The 26,862-nt window shown below is 46.4% G+C and overlaps 1 protein-coding gene across 1 annotated transcript in view; it reads left to right on the top strand.

The window, feature by feature from the left end:
* Positions 1–26,862, top strand: part of TNFSF13B (TNF superfamily member 13b) — a 173,657-nt gene that overhangs the window by 78,150 nt on the left and 68,645 nt on the right. Inside the window, 1 exon segment of the mRNA XM_077297025.1 lies at positions 22,758–22,814. Within this exon segment, the coding sequence (XP_077153140.1) occupies positions 22,758–22,814 (57 nt within the window).

Below are 26,862 nucleotides of genomic sequence, written 5' to 3'. Positions count from 1 at the left end.
CTGGTCTTGGCTGGGCTCTGCTGATTCATTTCCTGCTATGCTGAGCCTATTTAATTCACCTGGCCCTTCATTTGTTGCCTGCTGTCGGTGTATTCAGTCCTGTTTCTGAGTTCTCCTGAATATTCCTTGTGACCAGTCTCCTGCTGGAGAAGCTAAGTTTGTTTGCTCATTATTTCCTTGAAAACGTTTCTCAGTATATAATGAGTTCAGTCCAGCTTGCTTTTATGTGATTTTTTGCTGGCTGGTTAGTTCTGGGGTGCAGAGTGCGCCCCTCACATCGTGAGTTGGTGTGGGGGTTCTTGCATTCTCTGCGTGGTTTATTTTTGATAGTTTTTGTACTGACCGCACAGACTCCTATCTATTTTCTGTCTATCTAGTATTAGCGGGCATCATTTGCTTAACCTGTTTCATTTCTACGTTTGTCTTTTCCCCTTAACTCACCATTATTATTTGTGGGGGTTATCTATAACTTTGGGGTTATTTCTCTGAGGCAAGTGAGGTCTTTGCTTTCTCTCTAGGGGTAGTCAGTTTCTCAGGCTGTGAACGTGGCGTCTAGGATTTTAGGAACGCTCCACGGCTGCCTTTAGTGTGTGTGGATAGGATCAGGATTGTGGTCAGTATAGCTGCCACATCCCCAGAACTTGTCCTATATTCTGGTCATATGTGTCAGGTCAGTTTTGAGGTCCTACCATCGGACCATAACAGTACAGCAGGCCACAAAGTGTTAATGCAGCAGAAGAGGGAGAAGAGAAATCCTGAAGTCATTTTTTTTTTTTTCTGCACTGTGTTTAGCCTCTCCCCTCCCCTTAATCTTTGGGTGGTTCTGAATTTAGTTGCAGATATGGACATTCAGAGTCTGTCTTCTAGTGTAGATCATCTCACTGCAAGGGTGCAGGGCATTCAGGATTATGTAGTCCGCAGTCCTATGTCAGAGCCTAAAATACCAATTCCTGAACTGTTCTCCGGAGACAGATCTAGGTTTTTGAACTTTAAGAATAATTGTAAGTTATTCCTTTCTCTGAGACCTCGCTCCTCTGGTGATTCTGTTCAGCAAGTTAAAATTATTATCTCTTTGTTACGTGGCGACCCTCAAGATTGGGCATTCTCTCTGGCGCCAGGAGATCCTGCATTGCTAAATGTGGATGCGTTTTTTCTGGCGCTTGGAGTACTTTATGAGGAACCAAATCTGGTAGACCAAGCAGAGAAGGTTTTGCTGGCTCTCTCTCAGGGTCAAGATGCAGCAGAGGTTTACTGTTAGAAGTTTAGGAAGTGGTCTGTGCTCACTCAATGGAATGAGTGCGCCCTGGCGGCGATTTTCAGAAAGGGTCTGTCTGAAGCCCTTAAAGATGTTGTGGGGTTCCCCACGCCTGCGGGTCTGAATGAGTCAATGTCTTTGGCCATTCAGATTGATAGGCGTTTGCGGAAACGCAAACCTGTGCACCATCTGGCGGAATTTTCTGAGCAGAAACCTGAACCTATGCAATGCGACAGGATTCTGACCAGAGTTGAACGGCAAAACCACAGACGTCAGAATGGCTTGTGCTTTTACTGTGGTGATTCTGCTCATGTTATCTCAGAGTGTTCTAAGCGCACAAAAAGGTTCACCAAGTCTGTCACCATTGGTACTGTACAACCTAAATTCATTTTGTCTGTTACTTTGATTTGCTCTCTGTCATCCTACTCAGTTATGGCTTTTGTGGATTCAGGTGCCGCCCTGAATTTGATGGATTTGTCATTTGCCAGGCGCTGTGGTTTTATCTTGGAGCCTTTACAATTTCCTATTCCACTAAAGGGAATTGATGCTACGCCATTGGCCAAGAATAAACCTCAGTACTGGACTCAAGTGACCATGTGCATGGCTCCTACACATCAGGAGGTGATTCGCTTTCTTGTGCTACATAATTTGCATGATGTTGTCGTGTTGGGTCTGCCATGGTTGCAGGCTCATAATCCAGTCCTGGATTGGAAAGCAATGTCTGTGTCAAGTTGGGGTTGCCAGGGAATTCATGGCGATGCCCCTTTGGTGTCAATTGCTTCTTCTACTCCTTCTGAAGTCCCTGAATTTTTGTCGGACTACCAGGATGTATTTGATGAGCCCAAATCCAGTGCCCTACCTCCTCATAGGGATTGTGATTGTGCCATAAATCTTATTCCTGGTAGTAAGTTCCCTAAGGGACGACTTTTTAATTTATCTATACCTGAACATGCCGCTATGCGGAGTTATATAAAGGAGTCCTTGGAGAAGGGGCACATTCGCCCGTCCTCGTCCCCTTTGGGTGCGGGGTTCTTTTTTGTGGCCAAGAAGGATGGTTCTCTGAGACCCTGTATAGATTATCGCCTTCTAAATAACATCACGGTCAAGTTTCAGTACCCCTTGCCACTGTTGTCCGATCTGTTTGCCCAGATTAGGGGGGCCAGTTGGTTCACTAAGATAGATCTTCGTGGAGCGTATAATCTTGTGCGCATAAAGCAGGGCGATGAATGGAAAACCGCATTTAATACGCCAGAAGGCCATTTTGAGTACCTGGTGATGCCTTTTGGGCTTTCTAATGCCCCCTCTGTGTTTCAGTCCTTCATGCACGACATCTTCCGAAAGTATCTGGATAGATTTATGATTGTGTACCTGGATGATATTTTGGTCTTTTCTGATGATTGGGAGTCTCATGTGAAGCAGGTCAGGATGGTATTTCAGGTCCTGCGTGCCAATGCATTGTTTGTGAAGGGCTCTAAATGTCTCTTCGGAGTCCAGAAGATTTCCTTTTTGGGCTTTATTTTTTCTCCTTCTACTATTGAGATGGATCCAGTCAAGGTCCAGGCTATTCATGACTAGACTCAACCTACATCTGTGAAGAGTCTTCAGAAGTTCTTGGGTTTTGCTAATTTTTACCGTCGCTTCATCACTAATTTTTCTAGCGTGGTTAAGCCTTTGACGGATTTGACCAAGAAGGGTTCTGATGTGACGAATTGGTCTCCTGTGGCCGTGGAGGCCTTTCAGGAGCTGAAACGTCGGTTTTCTTCGGCTCCTGTCTTGCGCCAGCCCGATGTCTCTCTTCCCTTTCAGGTCGAGGTTGATGCTTCTGAGATTGGAGCAGGGGCTGTCTTGTCGCAGAGAAGTTCTGATGGCTCTGTGATGAGACCATGTGCTTTCTTTTCAAGAAAGTTTTCGCCTGCCGAGCGGAATTATGGTGTTGGTAATCGTGAGTTGTTGGCAATGAAGTGGGCATTTGAGGAGTGGCGACATTGGCTTGAAGGAGCCAAGCATCGTGTGGTGGTCTTGACGGATCACAAGAATTTGACTTATCTCGAGTCTGCCAAACGGTTGAATCCGAGACAGGCTCGATGGTCGCTGTTTTTCTCTCGTTTCGATTTCGTGGTTTCTTATCTTCCGGGTTCGAAAAACGTGAAGGCTGATGCCCTTTCTAGGAGTTTTGTGCCTGACTCCCCGGAAGTTTCTGAACCTACTGGTGTCCTCAAAGAGGGGGTGATTTTGTCTGCCATCTCTCCTGATCTGCGACGGGTGTTGCAGGAGTTTCAGGCCAATAGACCTGACCGTTGTCCACCGGAGAGATTGTTTGTCCCGGACAGATGGACCAGTAGAGTTATTTCCGAGGTTCATTCTTCGGTGTTGGCAGGTCATCCTGGGATTTTTGGTACCAGGGATTTGGTGGCAAGGTCCTTTTGGTGGCCTTCCTTGTCGCGGGATGTGCGTTCCTTTGTGCAATCCTGTGGGATTTGTGCTCGGGCCAAGCCTTGCTGTTCTCGTGCCAGTGGATTGCTTTTGCCCTTGCCTGTCCCGAAGAGGCCTTGGACGCATATTTCGGATCTCCCTGTCTCTCAGAGGATGTCTGTCATCTGGGTGGTTTGTGATCGTTTTTCTAAAATGGTCCATTTGGTACCCTTGCCTAAGCTGCCTTCCTCTTCCGATTTGGTGCCACTGTTTTTTCAGAATGTGGTTCGTTTACATGGTATTCCGGAGAACATTGTGTCTGACAGAGGATCCCAGTTTGTGTCCAGATTTTGGCGGTCCTTTTGTGCTAAGATGGGCATTGAATTGTCTTTTTCGTCAGCCTTCCATCCTCAGACGAATGGCCAAACCGAACGAACTAATCAGACCTTGGAAACTTATTTGAGATGTTTTGTTTCTGCTGATCAGGATGATTGGGTGACTTTTTTGCCATTGGCTGAGTTCGCCCTCAATAATCGGGCTAGTTCTGCTACTTTGGTTTCTCCGTTCTTTTGCAATTCTGGTTTTCATCCTCATTTTTCCTTGGGTCAGGTTGAGCCCTCTGACTGTCCTGGGGTGGATTCTGTGGTGGATAGGTTGCAGCAGATTTGGAACCACATAGTGGACAATTTGACGTTATTACAGGAGAAGGCTCAGCGCTTTGCTAACCGCCGTCGCTGTGTGGGTCCCCGACTTCGCGTGGGGGATTTGGTATGGTTGTCTTCTCGTTTTATTCTGATGAAGGTTTCCTCTCCTAAGTTCAAGCCTCGTTTCATCGGTCCTTATAAGATTTTGGAAATCCTCAACCCTGTGTCATTTCGTTTGGACCTCCCAACATCGTTTGCCATTCATAATGTGTTCCATAGGTCATTGTTGCGGAGATACGTGGTGCCTGTGGTCCCTTCTGTTGATCCTCCTGCTCCGGTCTTGGTTGAGGGGGAGTTGGAGTACGTGGTGGAGAAGATCTTGGATTCTCGTGTTTCGAGACGGAAGCTTCAGTACTTGGCTAAATGGAAGGGCTATGGTCAGGAGGATAATTCCTGGGTTGTCGCCTCCGATGTCCATGCGGCCGATTTGGTTCGTGCCTTTCATTCGGCTCATCCTGATCGGCCTGGGAGCTCTGGTGAGGGTTCGGTGACCCCTTATCAAGGGGGGGTACTGTTGTGAATTCCGTTCTCGGGCTCCCTCCTGTGGTCATGAGCGGTACTGTGTGAGTTTGTTCTAGGGCTCCCTCTGGTGGCCTTTAGCGATATGGCTGGTCTTGGCTGGGCTCTGCTGATTCATTTCCTGCTATGCTGGGCCTATTTAATTCACCTGGCCCTTCATTTGTTGCCTGCTGTCGGTGTATTCAGTCCTGTTTCTGAGTTCTCCTGAATATTCCTTGTGACCAGTCTCCTGCTGGAGAAGCTAAGTTTGTTTGCTCATTATTTCCTTGAAAACGTTTCTCAGTATATAATGAGTTCAGTCCAGCTTGCTTTTATGTGATTTTTTGCTGGCTGGTTAGTTCTGGGGTGCAGAGTGCGCCCCTCACATCGTGAGTCGGTGTGGGGGTTCTTGCATTCTCTGCGTGGTTTATTTTTGATAGTTTTTGTACTGACCGCACAGACTCCTATCTATTTTCTGTCTATCTAGTATTAGCGGGCCTCATTTGCTTAACCTGTTTCATTTCTACGTTTGTCTTTTCCCCTTAACTCACCGTTATTATTTGTGGGGGCTATCTATAACTTTGGGGTTATTTCTTTGAGGCAAGTGAGGTCTTTGCTTTCTCTCTAGGGGTAGTCAGTTTCTCAGGCTGTGAACGTGGCGTCTAGGATTTTAGGAACGCTCCACGGCTGCCTTTAGTGTGTGTGGATAGGATCAGGATTGCGGTCAGTATAGCTGCCACATCCCCAGAACTTGTCCTGTATTCTGGTCATATGTGTCAGGTCAGTTTTGAGGTCCTACCACCGGACCAAAACAAGGCTGGCTGGTCACGTTAAGGATGCTCTGGCCACTAGGGAGATTCCTGCCACACTGGAGGAGTTAATATCTGTCTCCACTCGTATTGACCTCCGTTTTAACGAGCGGAGGTTAGAGCGAGCTCAGTGTAGGCAGAGGTTTCGGCTGGCTCCCACCTTTGCCAAACCTCTGGAATCTCCGGTCCTGGTTCCTGAGTCACATGTGGCCATGGAGGTGTCACATGAGGGATCTAAGTCCCGGACCACTTGTGCACACAATGTCTTCAATATTTGCCAGCAGTCAGGACATCTTGCCACCAGATGTCCCCAGCGGCCGAGGAAACGTCAGCGTCTAGTGGTAGTAGGTGGAGGTACACTAGACACGGCGACGTTTGCCTCCAAAATATCCTTTAAGGGGACAATAATTATTGGCAAATCCACCCACTTGGTAGAGCTCTGCGTGGATTCTGGGGCAGAGGGCAATTTTATGTCTTCAGCCTTCGCCAACGTCATGCAATACCTCTGGTTATGCTAGCTCAACCAGTAACGGTACGAGTGGTGAATGGGTTGACACTGCCCTCACAGATAACACACCAAACCATCCCTCTTACTCTGTCCATGTCGCCATCCCATCAGGGGATTATATCTCTGCTCATCATTCCTGAAGGAATTGATGAGGTCCTGTTGGGGATACCATGGCTACGGTACCACTCTCCTCATATCGAGTGGTCCTCAGGCAGAATTTTGGGTTGGGGTGAATCTTGTGGGGGTAGGTGTCAGAGGGAGTGCGTTCAGGTTGCTACAACAGAGATACCCGCAGATCTATCCTCTCTCCCCAGGCAATATTGGTCTTATGCAGACGTGTTCTCCAAAAAGGCGGCAGAGACCCTTCCGCCCCATCGCCACTATGACTGTCCTATTGATCTCTTGCCTGGTGCTGAGCCTTCCCGGGGTCGAGTTTATCCGTTATCTCTCCCGGAGACGGAGGCCATGTCTCAGTACATTCAAGAGAATCTGGCAAGAGGGTTCATCAGGAAGTCAGTACTGCCCAGGGACAGGCCTGAAACATCACTGCTCTAGAGGAGATCTGCATGGAGGAATGGGCCAACATACCACCAACAGTGTGTGCCAACCTTGTGAAGACTCACAGAAAATGTTTGACCTCAGTCATTGAGATTAAAGGATATATATAAAAAAATTGAGATGAACTTTTGTTAATGACCAAATACTTATTTTCCACCATAATTTGCAAAATAAATCTTGCCAAATCAGACAAGGTGATTTTCTGGATTAGTTTTCTCATTTTGACTCTCATAGTTGTGGTCTAGCTATGATGTCAGTTACAGGCTTCTCTCATCTTTTTAAGTGGGAGAACTTGCACAATTGGTGGCTGACTAAATACTTTTTTCCCACTGAATGTTAATTAGGTCTTCTGGGGCATGTGGTGCCTGAAAGAAAACTTTGACACTGTTGTTAATTTGCATGCCACCTACCTCTAATGCATGTCACGGCTATTGTCTTCATTGTTCTTATACTGCATGCAGCGGCAAGTCACTGTGGCTTGCAGGCACCTGCGCAGAAGAATCTTGCGAGTGCAGAGAGCAGGCGCTTGATTCCGGTGCCACAACTGTACGTCACATGGCACTGTGAAGTGCATGGGAGGGAGGTGGTATGAAAATTAACACCAGAGACAACAGCTATGAGGCATACAGGTAGGACTATTTTAACATTTCTATTACCTGCATGCCCATAGTAGAAGGTTATATAAGTCCCAGGGGGTGACAGATTCCCCTTAAAGGGCCACTGTCACCTCCTGCAGCCGTTATAAACTAAAAGAGCCACCTTGTGCAGCAGTAATGCTGCAGTCTAACAAGGTGACTCTTTTAGTTTTTGCTTCTGTTATTCCCTCAATAAAGCGTTTTATAATTTTCCCTAAATACCTGTCTTTGTACCTGGAGGCAGGTCTGAAGCCTCCTCTGTGAAGCGCCCAACTGCCGTCATGGTAATGGGTTGGTTGAGAGGGCCAATCAGATTCTGGTCACTTATTTACGACATTTTGTTTCTGCCAGGCAGGATGACTGGGCATCCTTGTTACCGTGGGCTGAGTTTGCCCTTAACAACACTGTAGCCGACTCCACCGGTCAGACTCCTTTCCTCCTTAATTATGGCCAACATCCGCGGGTTCCTGTGCCTATGCCCATGTCCTCTGCTGATTCCAGGGTGGCAGACTGGGCAGTGGAGGCACGAGACATTTGGGACCGCACTCACGATGCTATCCAGGCCTCCAAGGAGAGAATGAGGTCCTCTGCCGATGCACATCGGCGCCCTGCCCCGACCTTTGCTCCTGGCGACTTAGTGTGGCTCTCCGCCCGTAACATCAGGCTGCGTGTTGAGTCCACTAAGTTTGCACCTCGCTACTTAGGTCCCTTCAAGGTCCTCGAACAGGTTAACCCTGTGGTCTACTGTTATGGTTACCCCAATGACCATGGGAAAAAAATACAAAACGGACTAGCTCTCGGGTGATGGAAACTAAGGTCGACCGTGACCTGAACCTGACCCAACACTTACAGTAGCCGGGGGATGTACCTACGATGCCCTAGACACCACGCGCCAGCCGGAGATCTAACTACCCCTATAAGAGGAATATACAGGCCTGCCTTACCTCCAGTGAGGAACCCCAAAAGATGATAGTAGGCCCCCACAGATATTGACGGTGAGTTCAGAGGAAATGACATACGTAGGATGAACAGCAGATTTAGCACAGTGAGGTCCGCTTACTAGATAGCAGAAGGACAGGAAAGAGTTACTTCACGGTCGACCTAAAAATCACTATTCAAAAACACCATCCAGAAATTACTTTAAACTCCAGTGACAACTCATGCCACTGGAGTAGTAATTTTCTGTCCACAAGAGCTTCCAGCACTGAAGAGTCACATTGCAGATAGCTGGACAAAAATAGCAAAACAAGAAACAAAATTCAACTTAGCTGAACTGGAACTTGAGGCAGGTGAATGCAACAGAATGCTACTAGCACATTGTTGGCCGGCATGTGACTAACAGCCAAACAGCCTTAAATAGGAAACTCCCCAAGAGGGTGGCGACAAGTAATCAGAGATGGAGGAAGGCACATAAGAGACACTACCATAACAGACCACCGGGGGAGCCCACAAGCCGAATTCACAACAGTACCCCCCCCTTAAGGAGGGGGCACCGAACCCTCACCAGAACCACCAGGGCGACCTGGATGAGCACTATGAAATGCACGAACCAAATCGGGAGCATGAACATCGGATGCTGTCACCCAAGAATTATCCTCCTGGCCATAACCCTTCCACTTAACCAGATACTGAAGTTTCCGTCTGGAAACACGGGAGTCCAAGATCTTTTCCACCACATACTCCAATTCACCCTCAACCAACACAGGAGCAGGTGGATCAGCAGAAGGAACAACCGGTACCTCATACCTCCGCAATAATGACCGATGGAAAACATTATGGATATTAAAAGATGCTGGGAGGTCCAAACGAAAGGACACAGGATTAAGAACCTCCAGAATCCTATAAGGGCCGATAAACCGAGGCTTAAACTTAGGAGACGAGACCTTCATAGGAACAAATCGAGAAGACAGCCACACCAGGTCCCCAACACAAAGACGAGGACCAATACGCCGATGACGATTAGTGAACTGTTGAGTCTTCTCCTGGGACAACTTCAGATTGTCCACAACCTGTCCCCAAATCTGATGCATCCTATCAACCACAGCATCCACTCCAGGACAATCCGAAGACTCCAATTGACCGGACGAAAACCGAGGGTGAAACCCTGAATTACAAAAAAATGGAGAAACCAAAGTGGCAGAACTAGCCCGATTGTTAAGGGCAAACTCTGCCAATGGCAAAAAGTCAAGCCAATCATCCTGATCAGCGGACACAAAACACCTCAAGTAAGTCTCCAAGGTCTGATTAGTACGCTCAGTCTGGCCATTAGTCTGAGGATGGAATGCAGACGAAAAAGACAAATCGATACCCATCCTGGCACAGAACGTCCGCCAAAATCTAGACACAAACTGAGTACCCCTGTCAGACACTATATTCTCAGGAATACCATGCAAACGCACCACATTCTGAAAAAATAGAGGAACCAACTCAGAGGAGGAGGGCAATTTGGGTAAAGGTACCAAATGAACCATCTTGGAAAAACGGTCACAAATCACCCAGATGACAGACATCCTACGAGAAACCGGAAGGTCAGAAATAAAGTCCATAGAGATGTGCGTCCAAGGCCTCTTAGGAATAGGCAAGGGCAACAACAACCCACTGGCCCTAGAACAGCAGGGCTTGGCCCGAGCACAAACATCACAAGACTGCACAAACATGCGCACATCTCGAGACAAAGAAGGCCACCAAAAGGACCTAGACACCAAATCCCTGGTGCCAAAAATTCCAGGATGACCTGTCAACGCGGAAGAATGAACCTCCGAGATAACTCTACTGGTCCAATCATCAGGGACAAACAGTCTACCAGGCGGACAGCGATCAGGCCTATCCACCTGAAACTCCTGCAAAGAACGCCGCAGGTCTGGGGAGACAGCTGACAATATCACCCCATCCTTCAGGATGCCGGTAGGTTCGGAATCACCAGGCGAGTCAGGCTCAAAACTCCTAGAGAGGGCATCCGCCTTCACATTCTTGGACCCAGGCAGATATGACACCACAAAGTTAAATCGGGAGAAAAACAACGACCAGCGCGCCTGTCTAGGATTCAGACGCCTGGCCGACTCAAGATAAATTAGATTCTTGTGGTCAGTGAGGACCACCACCTGGTGTCTAGCACCCTCAAGCCAATGACGCCACTCCTCAAACGCCCACTTCATGGCCAGAAGTTCCCGATTTCCCACATCATAATTTCGCTCAGCGGGCGAAAACTTTCGGGAGAAAAACGCACATGGTCTCATTACTGAGCAGTCAGGATCTTTCTGCGACAAAACTGCACCTGCTCCGATCTCCGAAGCATCCACCTCAACCTGGAACGGAAGTAACACATCAGGTTGGCGCAACACAGGAGCGGAAGAAAAGCGGCGCTTAAGCTCTTGAAAGGCCTCCACAGCCGCAGAGGACCAATTAGCAACATCAGCACCCTTTTTGGTCAAATCAGTCAAAGGTTTAGCAATGGCAGAAAAACCCGCTATAAATCGGCGATAGAAATTAGCAAAACCCAAGAACTTTTGCAGACTCTTCAAAGAAGTAGGTTGCATCCAATCACAAATAGCCTGGACCTTGACAGGGTCCATCTCCATAGATGAAGGGGAAAAAATATATCCCAAAAAGGAAATTCTCTGAAATCCAAAACTACACTTTGAGCCCTTTACAAAAAGAGAATTAGCTCGCAAAACCTGAAAAACTCTCCTGACCTGTTGAACGTGAGATTCCCAGTCCTCCGAAAAAACAAGAATATCATCCAAATACACAATCATAAACTTATCCAGATATTCACGGAAAATATCGTGCATAAAGGACTGAAAAACGGAAGGGGCATTTGCGAGACCGAAAGGCATTACCAAATACTCAAAATGGCCTTCAGGCGTATTAAATGCGGTCTTCCACTCATCCCCCTGCTTAATCCGCACCAAATTATACGCACCACGTAGATCGATCTTAGTGAACCACTTAGCCCCCTTTATACGAGCAAACAGATCAGTCAGTAAAGGTAACGGGTACTGGTATTTAACTGTAATCTTATTCAAAAGTCGATAGTCGATACAAGGTCTCAATGAACCATCCTTTTTACCTACAAAGAAAAATCCTGCCCCTAGTGGAGACAACGAGGGGCGAATATGACCCTTTTCCAAGGATTCTCTGATATACTCCCGCATAGCAGTATGTTCGGGCACAGACAAATTAAACAAGCGACCCTTAGGAAACTTACTACCGGGGATCAATTCAATAGCGCAGTCACACTCTCTGTGGGGAGGGAGAGAATCAACTTTAGGCTCTTGAAAGACATCATAAAAATCTGACAGAAATGCTGGGATCTCAGAGGGAGTAGATGAAGAAATAGGAACCAAAGGTGCATCCCCATGAATACCCCGACATCCCCAGCTCAACACAGACATAGATTTCCAGTCCAAGACGGGATTATGAATCTGTAACCATGGTAATCCAAGCACTAAGACATCATGTAGGTTATATAATACAAGGAAACGAATAATCTCCTGATGGTCTGGGGTAAGACGCATAGTCACTTGTGTCCAATATTGTGGTTTATTGCTAGCCAAAGGTGTAGAATCAATACCCTTCAGGGGAATAGAAACTTCCAACGGCTCCAAATCAAACCCACAACGCTTGGCAAAGGACCAATCCATGAGACTCAGAGCGGCGCCAGAATCCACATAAGCATTCACAGTCACAGATGATAAGGTACAAATCAATGTCACGGACAAAAGAAATTTTGACTGCAAGGTACCTGTAGAAAAAGATTTATCAACCTTTTTATCAACCTTATTTATACGTTTAGAGCATGCTGATATAACATGAGCTGGATCTCCACAGTAGAAGCACAATCCATTTTTGCGCCTGTAATTTTGACGTTCGCCTCTAGACAAAACACGATTGCATTGCATATGCTCTAATGCCTTTTCAGAGGTCACCGCCAAATGGTGCACAGGTCTTTGCTCAGAAGACACCGCCATATGGTGCACAGGTTTTTGCTCAGAAGATACCGCCATATGGTGCACAGATTCTTCCTCAGAAGACCCCGCCATATGGTGCACAGATTTGCGCTCCCGCAAACGCCGATCAATCTGGATAGCCAATTTCATGGCATCATTCAGACCTGCAGGCACAGGGAACCCCACCATGACATCCTTCACGGCATCAGAGAGACCTTCTCTGAAATTAGCTGCTAAAGCGCACTCATTCCATCTAGTAAGCACCGACCATTTACGGAATTTCTGGCAGTATATCTCAGCTTCATCTTGCCCTTGGGAAAGAGCTATCAAGGCTTTCTCAGCCAAAATCTCCAAATTAGGTTCTTCATAAAGCAACCCCAAAGCCTGAAAAAACGCATCTACATTTAACAATGCAGGATCCCCTGGCGATAATGCAAATGCCCAACTTTGTGGGTCGCCGCGCAGTAGAGAGATAACAATTTTAACTTGTTGAGTCTGATCACCAGCAGAGTGAGATCTCAGAGACAAAAACAATTTGCAATTTTCTCTGAAACTCAAAAACCGGGATCTGTCTCCGGTAAAGTATTCAGGCAGAGGAATCTTAGGTTCAGACATTGGAGCACGTATAACAAAATCTTGTAGGTTCTGTACTTTTGTCGCAAGGTTATTCAAACCCGCAACTAAACTCTGTGGCTCCATGTTTCAAATGGGTGTAACCCAAGCATTCAGAGGTTAAGAGGAGAGGAGAAAAAAAAAAAAGGCTGAAGACTGCAGTTTAAGCAAGGAATACAAATGATCAAACTAAGGTGCACTTTCAAACACAGAAAAAAAAAAAAAAAACCTTTTCTTCTCCTTCCTACTTTAGTGCATATTTTAACACATAGATTTTTTACTGGCCGGCCAAACTGTTATGGTTACCCCAATGACCATGGGAAAAAAATACAAAACGGACTAGCTCTCGGGTGATGGAAACTAAGGTCGACCGTGACCTGAACCTGACCCAACACTTACAGTAGCCGGGGGATGTACCTACGATGCCCTAGACACCACGCGCCAGCCGGAGATCTAACTACCCCTATAAGAGGAATATACAGGCCTGCCTTACCTCCAGTGAGGAACCCCAAAAGATGATAGTAGGCCCCCACAGATATTGACGGTGAGTTCAGAGGAAATGACATACGTAGGATGAACAGCAGATTTAGCACAGTGAGGTCCGCTTACTAGATAGCAGAAGGACAGGAAAGAGTTACTTCACGGTCGACCTAAAAATCACTATTCAAAAACACCATCCAGAAATTACTTTAAACTCCAGTGACAACTCATGCCACTGGAGTAGTAATTTTCTGTCCACAAGAGCTTCCAGCACTGAAGAGTCACATTGCAGATAGCTGGACAAAAATAGCAAAACAAGAAACAAAATTCAACTTAGCTGAACTGGAACTTGAGGCAGGTGAATGCAACAGAATGCTACTAGCACATTGTTGGCCGGCATGTGACTAACAGCCAAACAGCCTTAAATAGGAAACTCCCCAAGAGGGTGGCGACAGGTAATCAGAGATGGAGGAAGGCACATAAGAGACACTACCATAACAGACCACCGGGGGAGCCCACAAGCCGAATTCACAACAGTCTACCGTCTAGCCCTTCCTCCACGCCTAGGTATCACCGACACCTTTCATGTGTCCCTCCTTAAGCCCGTATACATGTCCCGGTTTTCTGAGTCATCTGGGTTCGTCTACGGACGATTATGAGGTGAACGCTATTTTGGGGTGCAAGGTGGTTCGTGGCAAAAAAATTTATTTAGTGAACTGGAAGGGTTACGGTCCTGAGGATAGGTCCTGGGAGCCTGCTGAGCACATTGGGGCTCCACAGCTCATTGCTGCCTTCGAACGTAGCAAGGCCCAAGGAGGGGGGGCCTAGGGGGGGTAATGTTAGGGGTCGAGTTCCCACCTCTGCACAGGGGGAATCTCGGGCCATCTCAGCTGTGGTCTCCCATTCTTCTCCTGCCACAGTGGAGCCTGCTCAGCGGAGACGTCGGTCCCAGCGTCTCGCTCAGTCTGACTCTGTACAGAGAGTTACTGCTGCTTTTCCTGCTTCTGCCATTGGAGTCAGTGCTGGGCAGCGGCGAGCAGACGCTTCTGGGACTAAGTTCTGCTTTTCTCGTTCTGAGCATGCCCAGAGTAAGATCTCTCAGTGGAGATCGAGGGTCACATGATCAGACACTGCAGCTAAGGCCATTGGTCCTTCAGGAAGGCCCTGTAGGTGCTCACGCTCTGTGGCAGCCTCTCATTGGTCCTTCTAACTTAAGGTCCTGAACGTGCTGCAACTATTTAAGGCTCGCATGGCCACACGGCCATGCACTAGTATTGTTCTAAGTTATGTACTTTGCGCCAGTGTGGTCATGTATGATTGTGTTCAGGGACCCGGCTGAAATAAGCCCCTAGAATGCTGGCACCTCCGGCGAGGAGTTTGTGTGTGTGTGTATTCAGGGACCTGGCTGAGATAAGCCCCTAGAACGCTGGCACCTCTGGCTAGGAGTTTTGTGTGCGTGCATGACCACTGACTGCTCTCGTTTGGGTGGTTAGCCTGTGCCACTGTGAAGTCTAACAGGGCGCAGTGCTTTGAGTTCATGGCTACTCTGTGAAGTAACAGAGTTAGCTCATACCGCCGTATTGTTCCGCCGTTTGCTAGCAGCAGGTTCGCCTGTACGGTGGACCCCGGGCTGCGAACTCATCTATTATAATAAAATCTCTATATTCATTTGGTGCGTTCCGCTAGCCCTAACACTATCTAATATTTTGTTGTGTATTAAAACATTTTTGGACACCATTTTGCTTCCCCCAAAATCTGTAGCTCACCTAAAAATATTTATCACTGTGAGTTGTACGCCACACGCATCGCATATCATTGCGCTAAATATCTTACAATTTTAGTACTCCAATTTTTTTGGGGTGTAATAGCCAACTTTTTGACACAATTGTGATGTGCCCAAAAAAATCAAGGCCACATTTTGATCAGTCTGTTATCCCTGGCTAACGCCTGTTGTATCAGTGGTGTCAAAATCTGTGCTTTGCAGGCATACATTGCATTGTACTGTCTGCTAGCCTTGGTCTACTTAGTATTTATTATTTTCAAAAAGTAAAAAAAAATAAAAATTATACAGTCTTGTATCTCTTTCACACGCCTGGTGTATCTGTGTTGTCAAAATCTTCGGTTCGCAGGCATACGTTGCATTGTTCTGTCTGCTGGCCTTGGTCTACTCAGTATTTATTGTGTTACAAAATTTCAAAAAAACCTTAAAGAAAATGTATACAGTCTGTTATCTCTGTCAGACGCCTGGTTTATCTGTGGTAAGTATCAAAAAAATATAGTAAGGCCGCACCCTATAAATACACTGTCTCTATGGACATCATGGCGCACGTCCTCACCAGGGGGTCCATCCCAGAAGAAAGATCCAAATTCAAATGAAGAAAAGGACAGCGCCACACCAGGGAGTGAAAAAAAGCAGCTCACATTTATTCTGCCTTCTGCGGCAACGTTTCGATCCTAAGACCTTTGTCAAGCACAGTACAAAAGCATTCCAACCAACATTATATACCCTTAAGCCCACCCCATTAATTAACCAACAACCAATAGGGTCACCATATCCAGATAGAAAAAACACATAACAGTGTGAAATACATACATATATATAAAAACAATCCCATACGAGTAGCAATTTATACATAACACCATCTAGTACAGATCAATTATCCCTGATCGTTCCCCAAAACAAAACTAAACCCACAGATACAATGATAAGTTCCCAGCATTAAGGATGTAAACAAATCCCGTCCGATAGGTGAACGTGTTGTATGCTGCTACAGCCATTCAATTTTTGGGCAAGGGTTTCTATTATCCCCATAAATAATTTTTTAAAAATGTACCCCCATGGGAAAATGTTTATCAGCTGATGCACTTAGTGTATGGGCATTACAAGTCTAGGAGACCCGCTCCTTAACATTGGGCCTAGTTTTTAATAAGGACTTCCTCCACATATCATCATTCTTCGCCACTAGAACACAATGGTGAATGTGTTCTGTGCTGCTACAGCCATTCAATTTTTGGGCAAGGGCGTCTATGATCCCCATAAATAATTTTTTTTAAATGTACCCCCCATGGGAAAATGTCAGCCCATGCACTTAGTGTATGGGCATTACAAGTCTAAGAGACCCGCTCCTTTGTAATGGGAATTTTTTTTTTATGAGGCCCTCCTCCATGATTCTTCCAAGGGGGGATTGTGTTGCGTGCAAATTTAGGTCAAGGCGGCTCTTGCATTCAATGCATAAGGAAACAGTATGGCAGGACCAACTGAAGAATGTGAAGTGGGTTTTCCTGTGGCCATCCAGTACCTGGGTTCAAAGGCTTATTGGGGTGCATATGACTTGGTAACAGGGCAGGCCTTGCAGTTAATACATAAGAAAACAGTATGGGATTACAAAATTAATAATGTGAAGTGTATTTTTCTGTGTCCATCCAGTACAAAGGCTTATTGGGGTGCATATGACTTAATAGCAGGGCAGGCCTTGCATTCAATGCAACTTTATTTAAGGAGGCCCTCCTGTACCTCTCGTGAAAACGGTATTGAGATGCGCTGTAATTCTTGGCAGCCCAGCTACTCACTGCATAGGCAATAACAGCATAGGAGACCCAATGTTTAATAATGTCCCTTTAAGAATATTAATGCCGCCTGATGCCCCTCTTAAAATAGGCTTTGTGACTTTAAGAGTTCCTCCTTCAGAAATGAAACAAGATGTGTCTCCTTATGTGTCACATACCACATGGCCAGCTAGGGTTGCTAAATGTTACAATGACATTTCCCAGTGAATACATTTGTATTGGTTGAATGCAATGTGAAAGTTGAAAAACGCATCAAAAACGCTGCGTGTGAACATACCCCAAGTGGTGGAGGAACATTTCGGTCTGGGGTAAATTATTTTGCCTTATATATAAGTCATTACCCTGGAAAGGATGTACCTTAACATATTTCCCAGCAAAATCCATTTTGGTTTCCTTTTTGTATGTTTTTTGATGCACCTGTAAAAATGGCGTGAAACTCTGACAACATTGTTTACAGCTGTGACCTAGGACTCAGAAATGCTTTCAGAGGCGATCCCCATGATGTTCCTGTGTCATTTCTGCGGTGTTTCCATCATTTTCAGACATTTTTAGACCTTAAAAGGACCCCCGGGGGGATCGCGGTAAAAATACTCGGGTTTCCCATTGACTTACATTGGGCTCGTCGCTTGAGTCGTGTACCCGATTATTCCAATTTGGTCGACCCGAGCAACGAGCACCCGAGCATTTTAGTGCTCGCCCATCACTAGTGAAGACCAAAGAGCTGTCGAAGGACATCAAAAACAAAATTGTAGCCCTGCACCAGGTTGGGAAGACTGAATCTGCAATAGGCAAGCAGCTTGGTGTGATGAAAAACTGTGGGAGCAATAATAAGAAAATGGAAGACATACAAGACACTGATAATCTCCCTTGATCTGGGGCTCTACGCAAGATCTCACCCTATGGGGTCAAAATGATCACAAGAACAGTGAGCAAAAATCCAAGAACCACACGGGGGGACCTAGTGAATGACCTGCATAGAGCTGGGACCACCGTAAAAAAGGTTACCATCAGTAACACAATACTCCGCCAGGGACTCAGATCCCGCAGTGGCAGATGTGTCACCCTGCTTAAGAGAGTTCATGTCCGAGCCCGTCTGAAGTTTGCTAGAGAGCGTTTGGATTATCCAGAAGAGTATTGGGAGAATGTCATATGGTCTGATGAAACCAAAGTAGAATTGTTTGGTAGAAACAAAACTCATCATGTTTGGAGGAGATAGAATGCTGAGTTGCATCCAAAGAACACCATACCTACTATGACAACATCATGCTTTGGGGCTGTTTCTCTGCAAAGGGACCAGGATGACTGATCCATGTACATGAAAGAATGAATGGGGCCATGTATCATGAGATTTTGAGTGTGAGTGCAAACCTCCTTTCATCAGCAAGGGCATTGAAGATGAAACATGGATGGGTCTTTCTGCATGATAATGATCCCAAGCACACCGCCAGGGCAATGAAGGAGTGGCTTCATAAGAAGCATATGTACGTCCTGCAGTGGCTTTGCCAGTCTCCAGATCTCAACCCCATAGAAAGTCTTTGGAGTGATTTTAAAGTCAGTGCTGCCCAGCGACAGGCCTGAAACATCACTGCTCTAGAGGAGATCTGCATGGAGGAATGGGCCAACATACCACCAACAGTGTGTGCCAACCTTGTGAAGACTCACAGAAAATGTTTGACCTCAGTCATTGAGATTAAAGGATATATATAAAAAAATTGAGATGAACTTTTGTTAATGACCAAATACTTATTTTCCACCATAATTTGCAAAATAAATCTTGCCAAATCAGACAAGGTGATTTTCTGGATTAGTTTTCTCATTTTGACTCTCATAGTTGTGGTCTAGCTATGATGTCAGTTACAGGCTTCTCTCATCTTTTTAAGTGGGAGAACTTGCACAATTGGTGGCTGACTAAATACTTTTTTCCCACTGAATGTTAATTAGGTCTTCTGGGGCATGCGGTGCCTGAAAGAAAACTTTGACACTGTTGTTAATTTGCATGCCACCTACCTCTAATGAATGTCACGGCTATTGTCTTCATTGTTCTTATACTGCTTGCAGCGGCAAGTCACTGTGGCTTGCAGGCACCTGCGCAGAAGAATCTTGCGAGTGCAGAGAGCAGGCGCTTGATTCCGGTGCCACAACTGTACGTCACATGGCATTGTGAAGTGCATGGGAGGGAGGTGGTATGAAAATTAACACCAGAGACAACAGCTATGAGGCATACAGGTAGGACTATTTTAACATTTCTATTACCTGCATGCCCATAGTAGAAGGTTATATAAGTCCCAGGGGGTGACAGATTCCCCTTAAAGGGCCACTGTCACCTCCTGCAGCCGTTATAAACTAAAAGAGCCACCTTGTGCAGCAGTAATGCTGCAGTCTAACAAGGTGACTCTTTTAGTTTTTGCTTCTGTTATTCCCTCAATAAAGCGTTTTATAATTTTCCCTAAATACCTGTCTTTGTACCTGGAGGCAGGTCTGAAGCCTCCTCTGTGAAGCGCCCAACTGCCGTCACTCATCTCTTCTGGGGCGATGGTCGCCGCCCCCTGCGCGCTGTTCTTCTTAAATCCGGAACCTGTGCTGTGCGTGCCTGCCTGGGGCAGGCGCAGTGATTATTGGCCATCATACCTCAGATGCTGGGTGCCTGACTGCGCCTGTGCGGGCAGTGCGGCCACCCTGTTACTGAATCCCCGCCCCGCACTGTGTTATGCATTATGCACAGTGCGGGGCTGGGATTCCTGGGCATGCGCACTGCGCTTGTCAGACGCTCCCCCAGGTTCCCCGTCTTCCAGCGTCGGTCTGTGCAGGAATCTGCCCAGGAATCCCAGCCCTGCACTGTGCATAATGCATAACACAGTGCAGGGCGGGGATTCAGTAACAGGGTGGCCGCACTGCCCGCACAGGCGCAGTCAGGCACCCGGCATCTGAGCTATGACGGCCAATGATCACTGCGCCTGCCCCAGGCAGGCACGCACAGCGCAGGCACCGGATTTAAGAAGAACAGAGCGCAGGGGGCGGCGACCATCGCCCCAGAAGAGATGAGTGACGGCAGTTGGGCGCTTCACAGAGGAGGCTTCAGACCTGCCTCCAGGTACAAAGACAGGTATTTGGGGAAAATTATAAAACGCTTTATTGAGGGAATAACAGAAGCAAAAACTAAAAATCACCTTGTTAGACTGCAGCATTACTGCTGCACAAGGTGGCTCTTTTAGTTTATAACGGCTGGGGGGGTGACAGTGGCCCTTTAAAGAAGTACTCCCATGAAAATATTTATCCTCTTAATATATTGCAATAATCATTTTTTAGTTCTGTGTATTTACAATTGCTCATTTTGCCCCTTTACCCAGCTAATTCTTCTCTTTTCCATTAGCTATGTGATATCATGTGACTAAAAACTGAGTAGCTGAATCCTTCTAAGCTGTATGTAGAAACAGGAGGTCAATTTTCCCTGTTTGAGTCATAAGTCACTGCAAAAGTCCCTGGCAGGTGAAGAGTGTGCAGCTGGGTCAAGAGTTGAAGATAGGAATGATTTCTGCAGGTGTGAGGGTGGTAAAAATAGCATTCCACTCCTCTGACATTGCTGTGGTTTAAATGTATTTATACATATATTATACTGTAATGTATTCAAAGGTTTCCTTTTTTCGGCTGCAGTTCCTGTTATTGGGATATTACTGTAGGACCAGCCCATAGTGGAGAGGAGGATTGGGGATTGTGGGTTAGTTACAGGAAAAGGATGTGAGTTAAGGTTGTGAGAGAGACAAAACAGGACACCCTCAAGAATGAAGCAGATCATCATTGGGTTTGTGTGGGAACCAGTGGCAATAGAAGCAGACCTTCAGTGGTAGCAGCGGTCTCCCTTACACAGGCAAGTCAGGCAACTAAAATTGAGACATTACCGGAACAGCTTTAGAAGACTTAGTGGGAATGGTGCTAGACAGACCTGAGAGCTCAGTGACATGGTGGCAACGGGCTTGGGCACAAATAGGAAAAGGACATCAGGAGAATCTATGTCTGTTCACAGGGAAAGATTAGTCCGAGTGCAGTACCACAGCGAAAAACGTTGACCCGGGTGCTGCTATACTAGCATTATGGAGGTCCTCTGCGTAAACTGTGAACTTTCAGCAACGTTCATCCCAAGTAATGTGCCATCGCCAGTAACCATTAAGCACGTATCTCTGTCTGGTGCAGAAGTGAATAACAAGTGTATTCCCTGCTATTATTTGTATGCCGGTTGGTTGTGGTTTTAACCAAATGTCTGGTTTCCTCAGCTTAGAGATAAATGGGTCCGGCACCACGCACACTGTGGCAGGGTTGAACATGAAAGTGTCTAAATACATCACCACACACACACATGCAGTAACCCATTTTTTTGTAGATGGCATTGGCACAGAAGTTGAGTTGTAGTGCTCGCCCATGGCTACCATTCCGGGCACCGTTACACAGGGACAAGAGACTTCCTGTTTCTACATAGAGCAGAAAAAAAGAAGAATTCGCTGGGTAGAAGAGCAAAATGTCCAATTGTAAGTACACAGTACTATATAATATGATGATTGCAATATATTAAGTGGATAAAAACTTTGATTGGAGGGCTTCTTTAAATAAAAAGTTAATGCTGGTGCAGCATACATGTCAGTGTTTTGTGGTCGCCAGACCAGGTTCTGTGCAAATTTTTTTTGGCGAGCAGTCAAATATGAATAGCCTAGGACCCTCTCTAAGCCATAGCGATGTAATGACATTGCTTGACACCTACTCACTAGTTATGATGTGTGTTGCACCTTGACATAATCCTAGTTATCACAAGTATCTGAGTGAAAGTCAAAGAAGTTCACACTGCCTGGTCTAGCTGCCACAAAGTGTCGACATGGACGCTGGACCAGCATCCTGGTACTCTTTTTGTTCAATTTTATATGGCACCCATTCAAATGAACAAGTCAAAACCACAATTTGCAGTGGAAGTCTGCCCCGGCAATAGAAGGATTCCTGAGCAATAACAATAATACTCTCTACAGTAACTCCCATAGGAAATGATAATTGTTAGTTGAAACAAAAATTTTTAAAAAAATCTTAAAATTACAGGTTAAAGAGGACCTGTCACCATGTCCTAGGTGTCCAGTTTTTTTCTCTTATTTTATATCTGCTACTCCATTTGAGTATTTTTTTCCTTTAATCCGACATACAGATAAAGAAATAAGCAACTTTTTATTCAGTGCAAATTTTTAAGGTTCCATCAAGGGGCTAATAATGCACTGCAGCCTAAATACACCCCCCCTCCAAAAAAAAAAAAAAAAAAAAACCCTTTGAACCATGCTCCCTTGGTAAAAAAAAATAGCACTAAATAAAAAGGCCCATATCAAATAATGTTCAGCCCTGGCTGCAGTTTGTTAAAACAAGAAACTGCCCTATGCTCTCTTTCCCCAAGTCCAATGGTGAGGCTCTGCTATTACACCCGATGTCCAGCATTGAATGGGCGGCAGCCAACTAGTGTGCTCAGTGGCACTATCTGTGTAGATGGAACATCCCCTTCAGGGCCGCTGTGCCCCTGATTGGCTGCTGAACTTTTAACATGATGTCAGCAGTGCAGCCACTGCCAAACCCCAGGAGCAAAGACCCACAGGTAGACCCGGGGAAGGTAAGTATAGTGTGGTTTGTTATATTTTAGCAAACTGGAGCTGGGGCAGGAATTGTCTGAAAGGGAACAACCTCTTTAAGTTTATGTTGCTAACATGATTAAATCTGTTGATCCGGTTTCACCAGATTTGTTTGTTTTTAGGTTACCATTCCTGCTTGCAACTAATTCCTGACAAAGCAAAAAATACAGAAAATCAAGGTTTGTAAGACATTTTTCCAGCTTTTTAAGCTTTTCCAGAAATATAATGTTACTGCTATTGATCTTTATAGAGTTTAACGATTTCCAGAAAATTCCAAGTACCATGCATTTGTTGATATGAACACCAAAGGGCAGATGTTTTGGACCTTTTTATTGAATTGAATTAAATTGTGTTTAAGGCTATTAAGTCAATAATATTGACACCTTTTCATTGATTCTCTTTATTGTCTGTCTGCTTATAAAATGCTACAACTTTAACATCATTAAAAATTTCATACAATCCTTCTACTGCATCGTTTCTGTAACTGTTTAACCTGATTCATTAAGGGGCACAAACAGTGGCGTAACTACAAAGTTATGGGCCCCGGTGCGAACTTCCAAATGGGGCCCCCCCCCTACCCCCCCACCTTCCCCCGCCCCCGCAACCCCCCCACCTTCCCCCGCCCCGCTTCCCCTAGATACGCCTCGGACTGTTGCAGGAATCTCCTGCACTGCAACATGGTGTTGGGTGCCAGCACAGCCCGCACAGTGGTATATCCAGCACAGCCCGCACAGTGGTATATCCAGCACAGCCCGCACAGTGGTATATCCAGCACAGACCGCACAGTGGTATATCCAGCACAGACCGCACAGTGGTATATCCAGCACAGACCGCACAGTGGTATATACAGCAGAGCCCGCACAGTGGTATATCCAGCACAGACCGCACAGTGGTATATGCAGCACAGCCCGCACAGTGGTATATCCAGCACAGCCCGCACAGTGGTATATCCAGCACAGACCGCACAGTGGTATATCCAGCACAGACCGCACAGTGGTATATCCAGCAGAGACCGCACAGTGGTATATACAGCACAGCCCGCACAGTGTTATATACAGCAGAGCCCGCACAGTGGTATATACAGCAGAGCCCGCACAGTGGTATATACAGCAGAGCCCGCACAGTGGTATATACAGCAGAGCCCGCACAGGGATATATACAGCAGAGCCCGCACAGGGATATATACAGCACAGCCCCCACAGGGGTATATACAGCAGAGCCCGCACAGGGATATATACAGCACAGCCCCCACAGGGGTATATACAGCACAGCCCGCACAGGGGTATATAGAGCACAGCCCACATCTCATCTCATCCCCCCCCCCCCCGATAATGGCCCCACAGTCCGGTTAAAAAGGAAAAAAAAAACAAACTCTCCTCACCTTTCCTTTTGCCCGCGCTGCTCCTGGCGGCTGCAGTCTGCCCAGGACACTGCAGGTGCGCGATGATATGACGTCATCGCGCACCCGCAGTGTACTGTCAGAGGCAGAGCGGGGAATGATGGGAGAGGAAGCGTCAGGTGACGCTCTCTCCTCCCATCATTGCATTGAACTATACCGGTGTCATAGACGCCGGTATAGTTAAATGCGGCGGCGGCGGCGAACAGTGCAGCGGCCCACTACTGGCATCGGCTCTTCTGGCATTTGCCAGAAGTGCCCGATGGCCAGCCTGGCCCTGCTCAGACCTGCCGGCCCGGGGCCCCTGACCTGCGGGGCCCGGTCGCAATGGCGACCGCTGCGACCGCGGTAGTTACGCCCCTGGGCACAAACTTCTTAATGAATAAGGGGCATCTTATAAGTGGTGTGCACCTCCATGCACTTCAGCACAAATTTTACTCCAGCCAGAAACTAGAGTAAGATTTGTGATATAAGGTGCACCATGGCTCATCATGAGTAGACATGAGTGAATATGTTCGGCTCCCTCCTTAGTCGGCAAACTATAGCGCTTACCAAAGAAGCGCTGGCTGGAACCCGGATGCCTGGAGCTCTCCGATAATCAGGTGTCTGGCCCACAGCTGCATGTGTCGCGGCTGTGTTACAGTCACAACACACAGGCTCTCTCATGCATGTGTTATGACTATCACACAGTTGCGACACATGTGTAACAAGGTGGCACCGGGTGGTAGTCGTGGGCGAGTCTACTAAGTCACAGTCAGTGAGCGCCCCAACACCTTGCACCTGGCGAGATGGGTACAGTAGAGTACTCACTTCTGTTGCTGAAATACCCTCAGTCTCTGTTACTCCAGCTTCTGGCTCCCAGGTTCCATGAAACACCACAAAATCACAGTTCTTTTCTAACAGTTGAACTTTACTAAACAGTAAGGCACATTGGCAGCACAGTTCACACAGGGCAATGTTTCCTGTCCTTTCCCTGCCTTCTGGGCAGACTCTTGTATCTCTGTCATTTCTCTCTCTTTACTCTCGGCGTTCACGGCTGTACCTCTAGCCAGACTCTGTTCTGTCTGTGCTTTCCTTTCCTCTGCCATCCAGACAGCATCTTTGGACAGTTCGTATCCCATCTGTACCTTCAGCATCACTAGCTCACTGTCAGCCCCTTGTCCTTCCTGGGGATGATCCTGTTGAGCTCGACTGCACTATTCTCAAGCCTGATGTCCCTTACTACCTTCCGCAGCTTTACCCCCACAGCCTGTAACTGTCTCACTGTATGCATCCTACCCTTGGGCAGACTGCCTGTGCATCTGATTCTAAACAGGAAATCCCTTTCCCTTATCTCCCTGTTCTGTGCTGCTCTGCTCTGACCCCTCCCCACTGAATAACCCATTGTGGCCTTTGCCTCAACTAACATTCTTATCTATCCTGTTCTCTACCTCTAATGTGCCCCCTCTATTCTAACTTCTATCCCTAATCCTAAACATACACTACCGTTCAAAAGTTTAGGGTCACTTAGAAATTTCCTTATTTTTGAAAGAAAAGCACAGTTTTTTCCAATGAAGCTAACATTAAGTGATTCAGATATACACTCTATACATTGTTAATGTGGTAAATGACTATTCTAGCTGCAAACATTTGGTTTGTAATGCAATATCTTCATAGGTGTACAAAGGCCCATTTCCAGCAGCCATCACTCCAGTGTTCGTATGGCACTTTGTGTTGGCTAACTGTGTAAGAAGGCTAATGGATGGTTAGAATACCCTTGAAAACCCTTGTGCAAGTATGTTAGCACAGATGAAAACAGTTTGGCTGATTAGAGAACCTATAAACCTGACCTTCCTTTGAGCTAATTGAGAATCTGGAGCATTACATTTGTTAGTTCCATTAAACTCTCAAAATGGCCAGAAAAAAAGAACTTTCATGTGAATGTCGACAGTCTATTCTTGTTCTTAGAAATGAAGACTATTCCATAGGAGAAATTGCCAAGAAACTGAAGATTTCCTGCAACGGTATGTAGTACTCCTTTCAGAGGAGAGCACAAACAGGCTCTAACCAGAATAGAATGAGAAGTGGGAGGCCCCGCTGCACAACTGAGAAACAAGAAAAATACATTAGCATCTGTAGTTTGAGAAATCGACGCCTCACAGGTCCTAAACTGGCAGGTTCTTTAAATAGTACACACAAATCGCCAGTGTCAACATCTACAGTGAAGAGGCGACTCCGGGATGCGGGCCTTCAGGGCAGAGTGGCAAAGAAAAAAAACATGTCTGAGACTGGCTAATAAAAGGAAAAGATTAATATGGGCAAAAGAATACAGACATTGGACAGAGGAAGATTAGAAAAAGTGTTATGGATAGACAAATCCAAGTTTGAGGTGTTTGGATCACAGAGAAGAACATTTGTGAGACGCAGAACAACTGAGAAGATGCGTGAAGAGTGTCTGATGCCATCTGTCGAGCATGGTGGAGGTAATGTGTTGGTCTGGGGTTGCTTTGGAGCTGGTAAAGTGAGAGATTTGTACAAGGTAAAATAAATGAATAATGAAGGCTATCACTCCATTTTGCAACGCCATGCCATACCCTGTGGACAGCGCTTGATTGGAGCTAACTTCATCCTACAACAGGACAAAGACACAAAGCACACCTCCGTATTATGCAAGAACTATTTAGGGAAGAAGCAGGCAGCTGGTATTCTATCTGTAATGGAGTGGCCAGCACAGTATCCAGATCTCAACCCCATTGAGCTGTTGTGGGAGCAGCTTGACCGTATGGTACGCAGAAAGTGCCCATCAAGCCAAACCAACTTGTGGGAGGGGCTTCTGGAAGCATGAGGTGAAA

This window comes from Ranitomeya variabilis, chromosome 3, assembly GCF_051348905.1.
Source record: "Ranitomeya variabilis isolate aRanVar5 chromosome 3, aRanVar5.hap1, whole genome shotgun sequence".
Lineage (NCBI taxonomy): Eukaryota > Metazoa > Chordata > Amphibia > Anura > Dendrobatidae > Ranitomeya > Ranitomeya variabilis.
The sequence above is the reverse complement of the archived record's forward strand: the minus strand, read 5'-3'. Positions and strand labels throughout refer to the sequence as shown.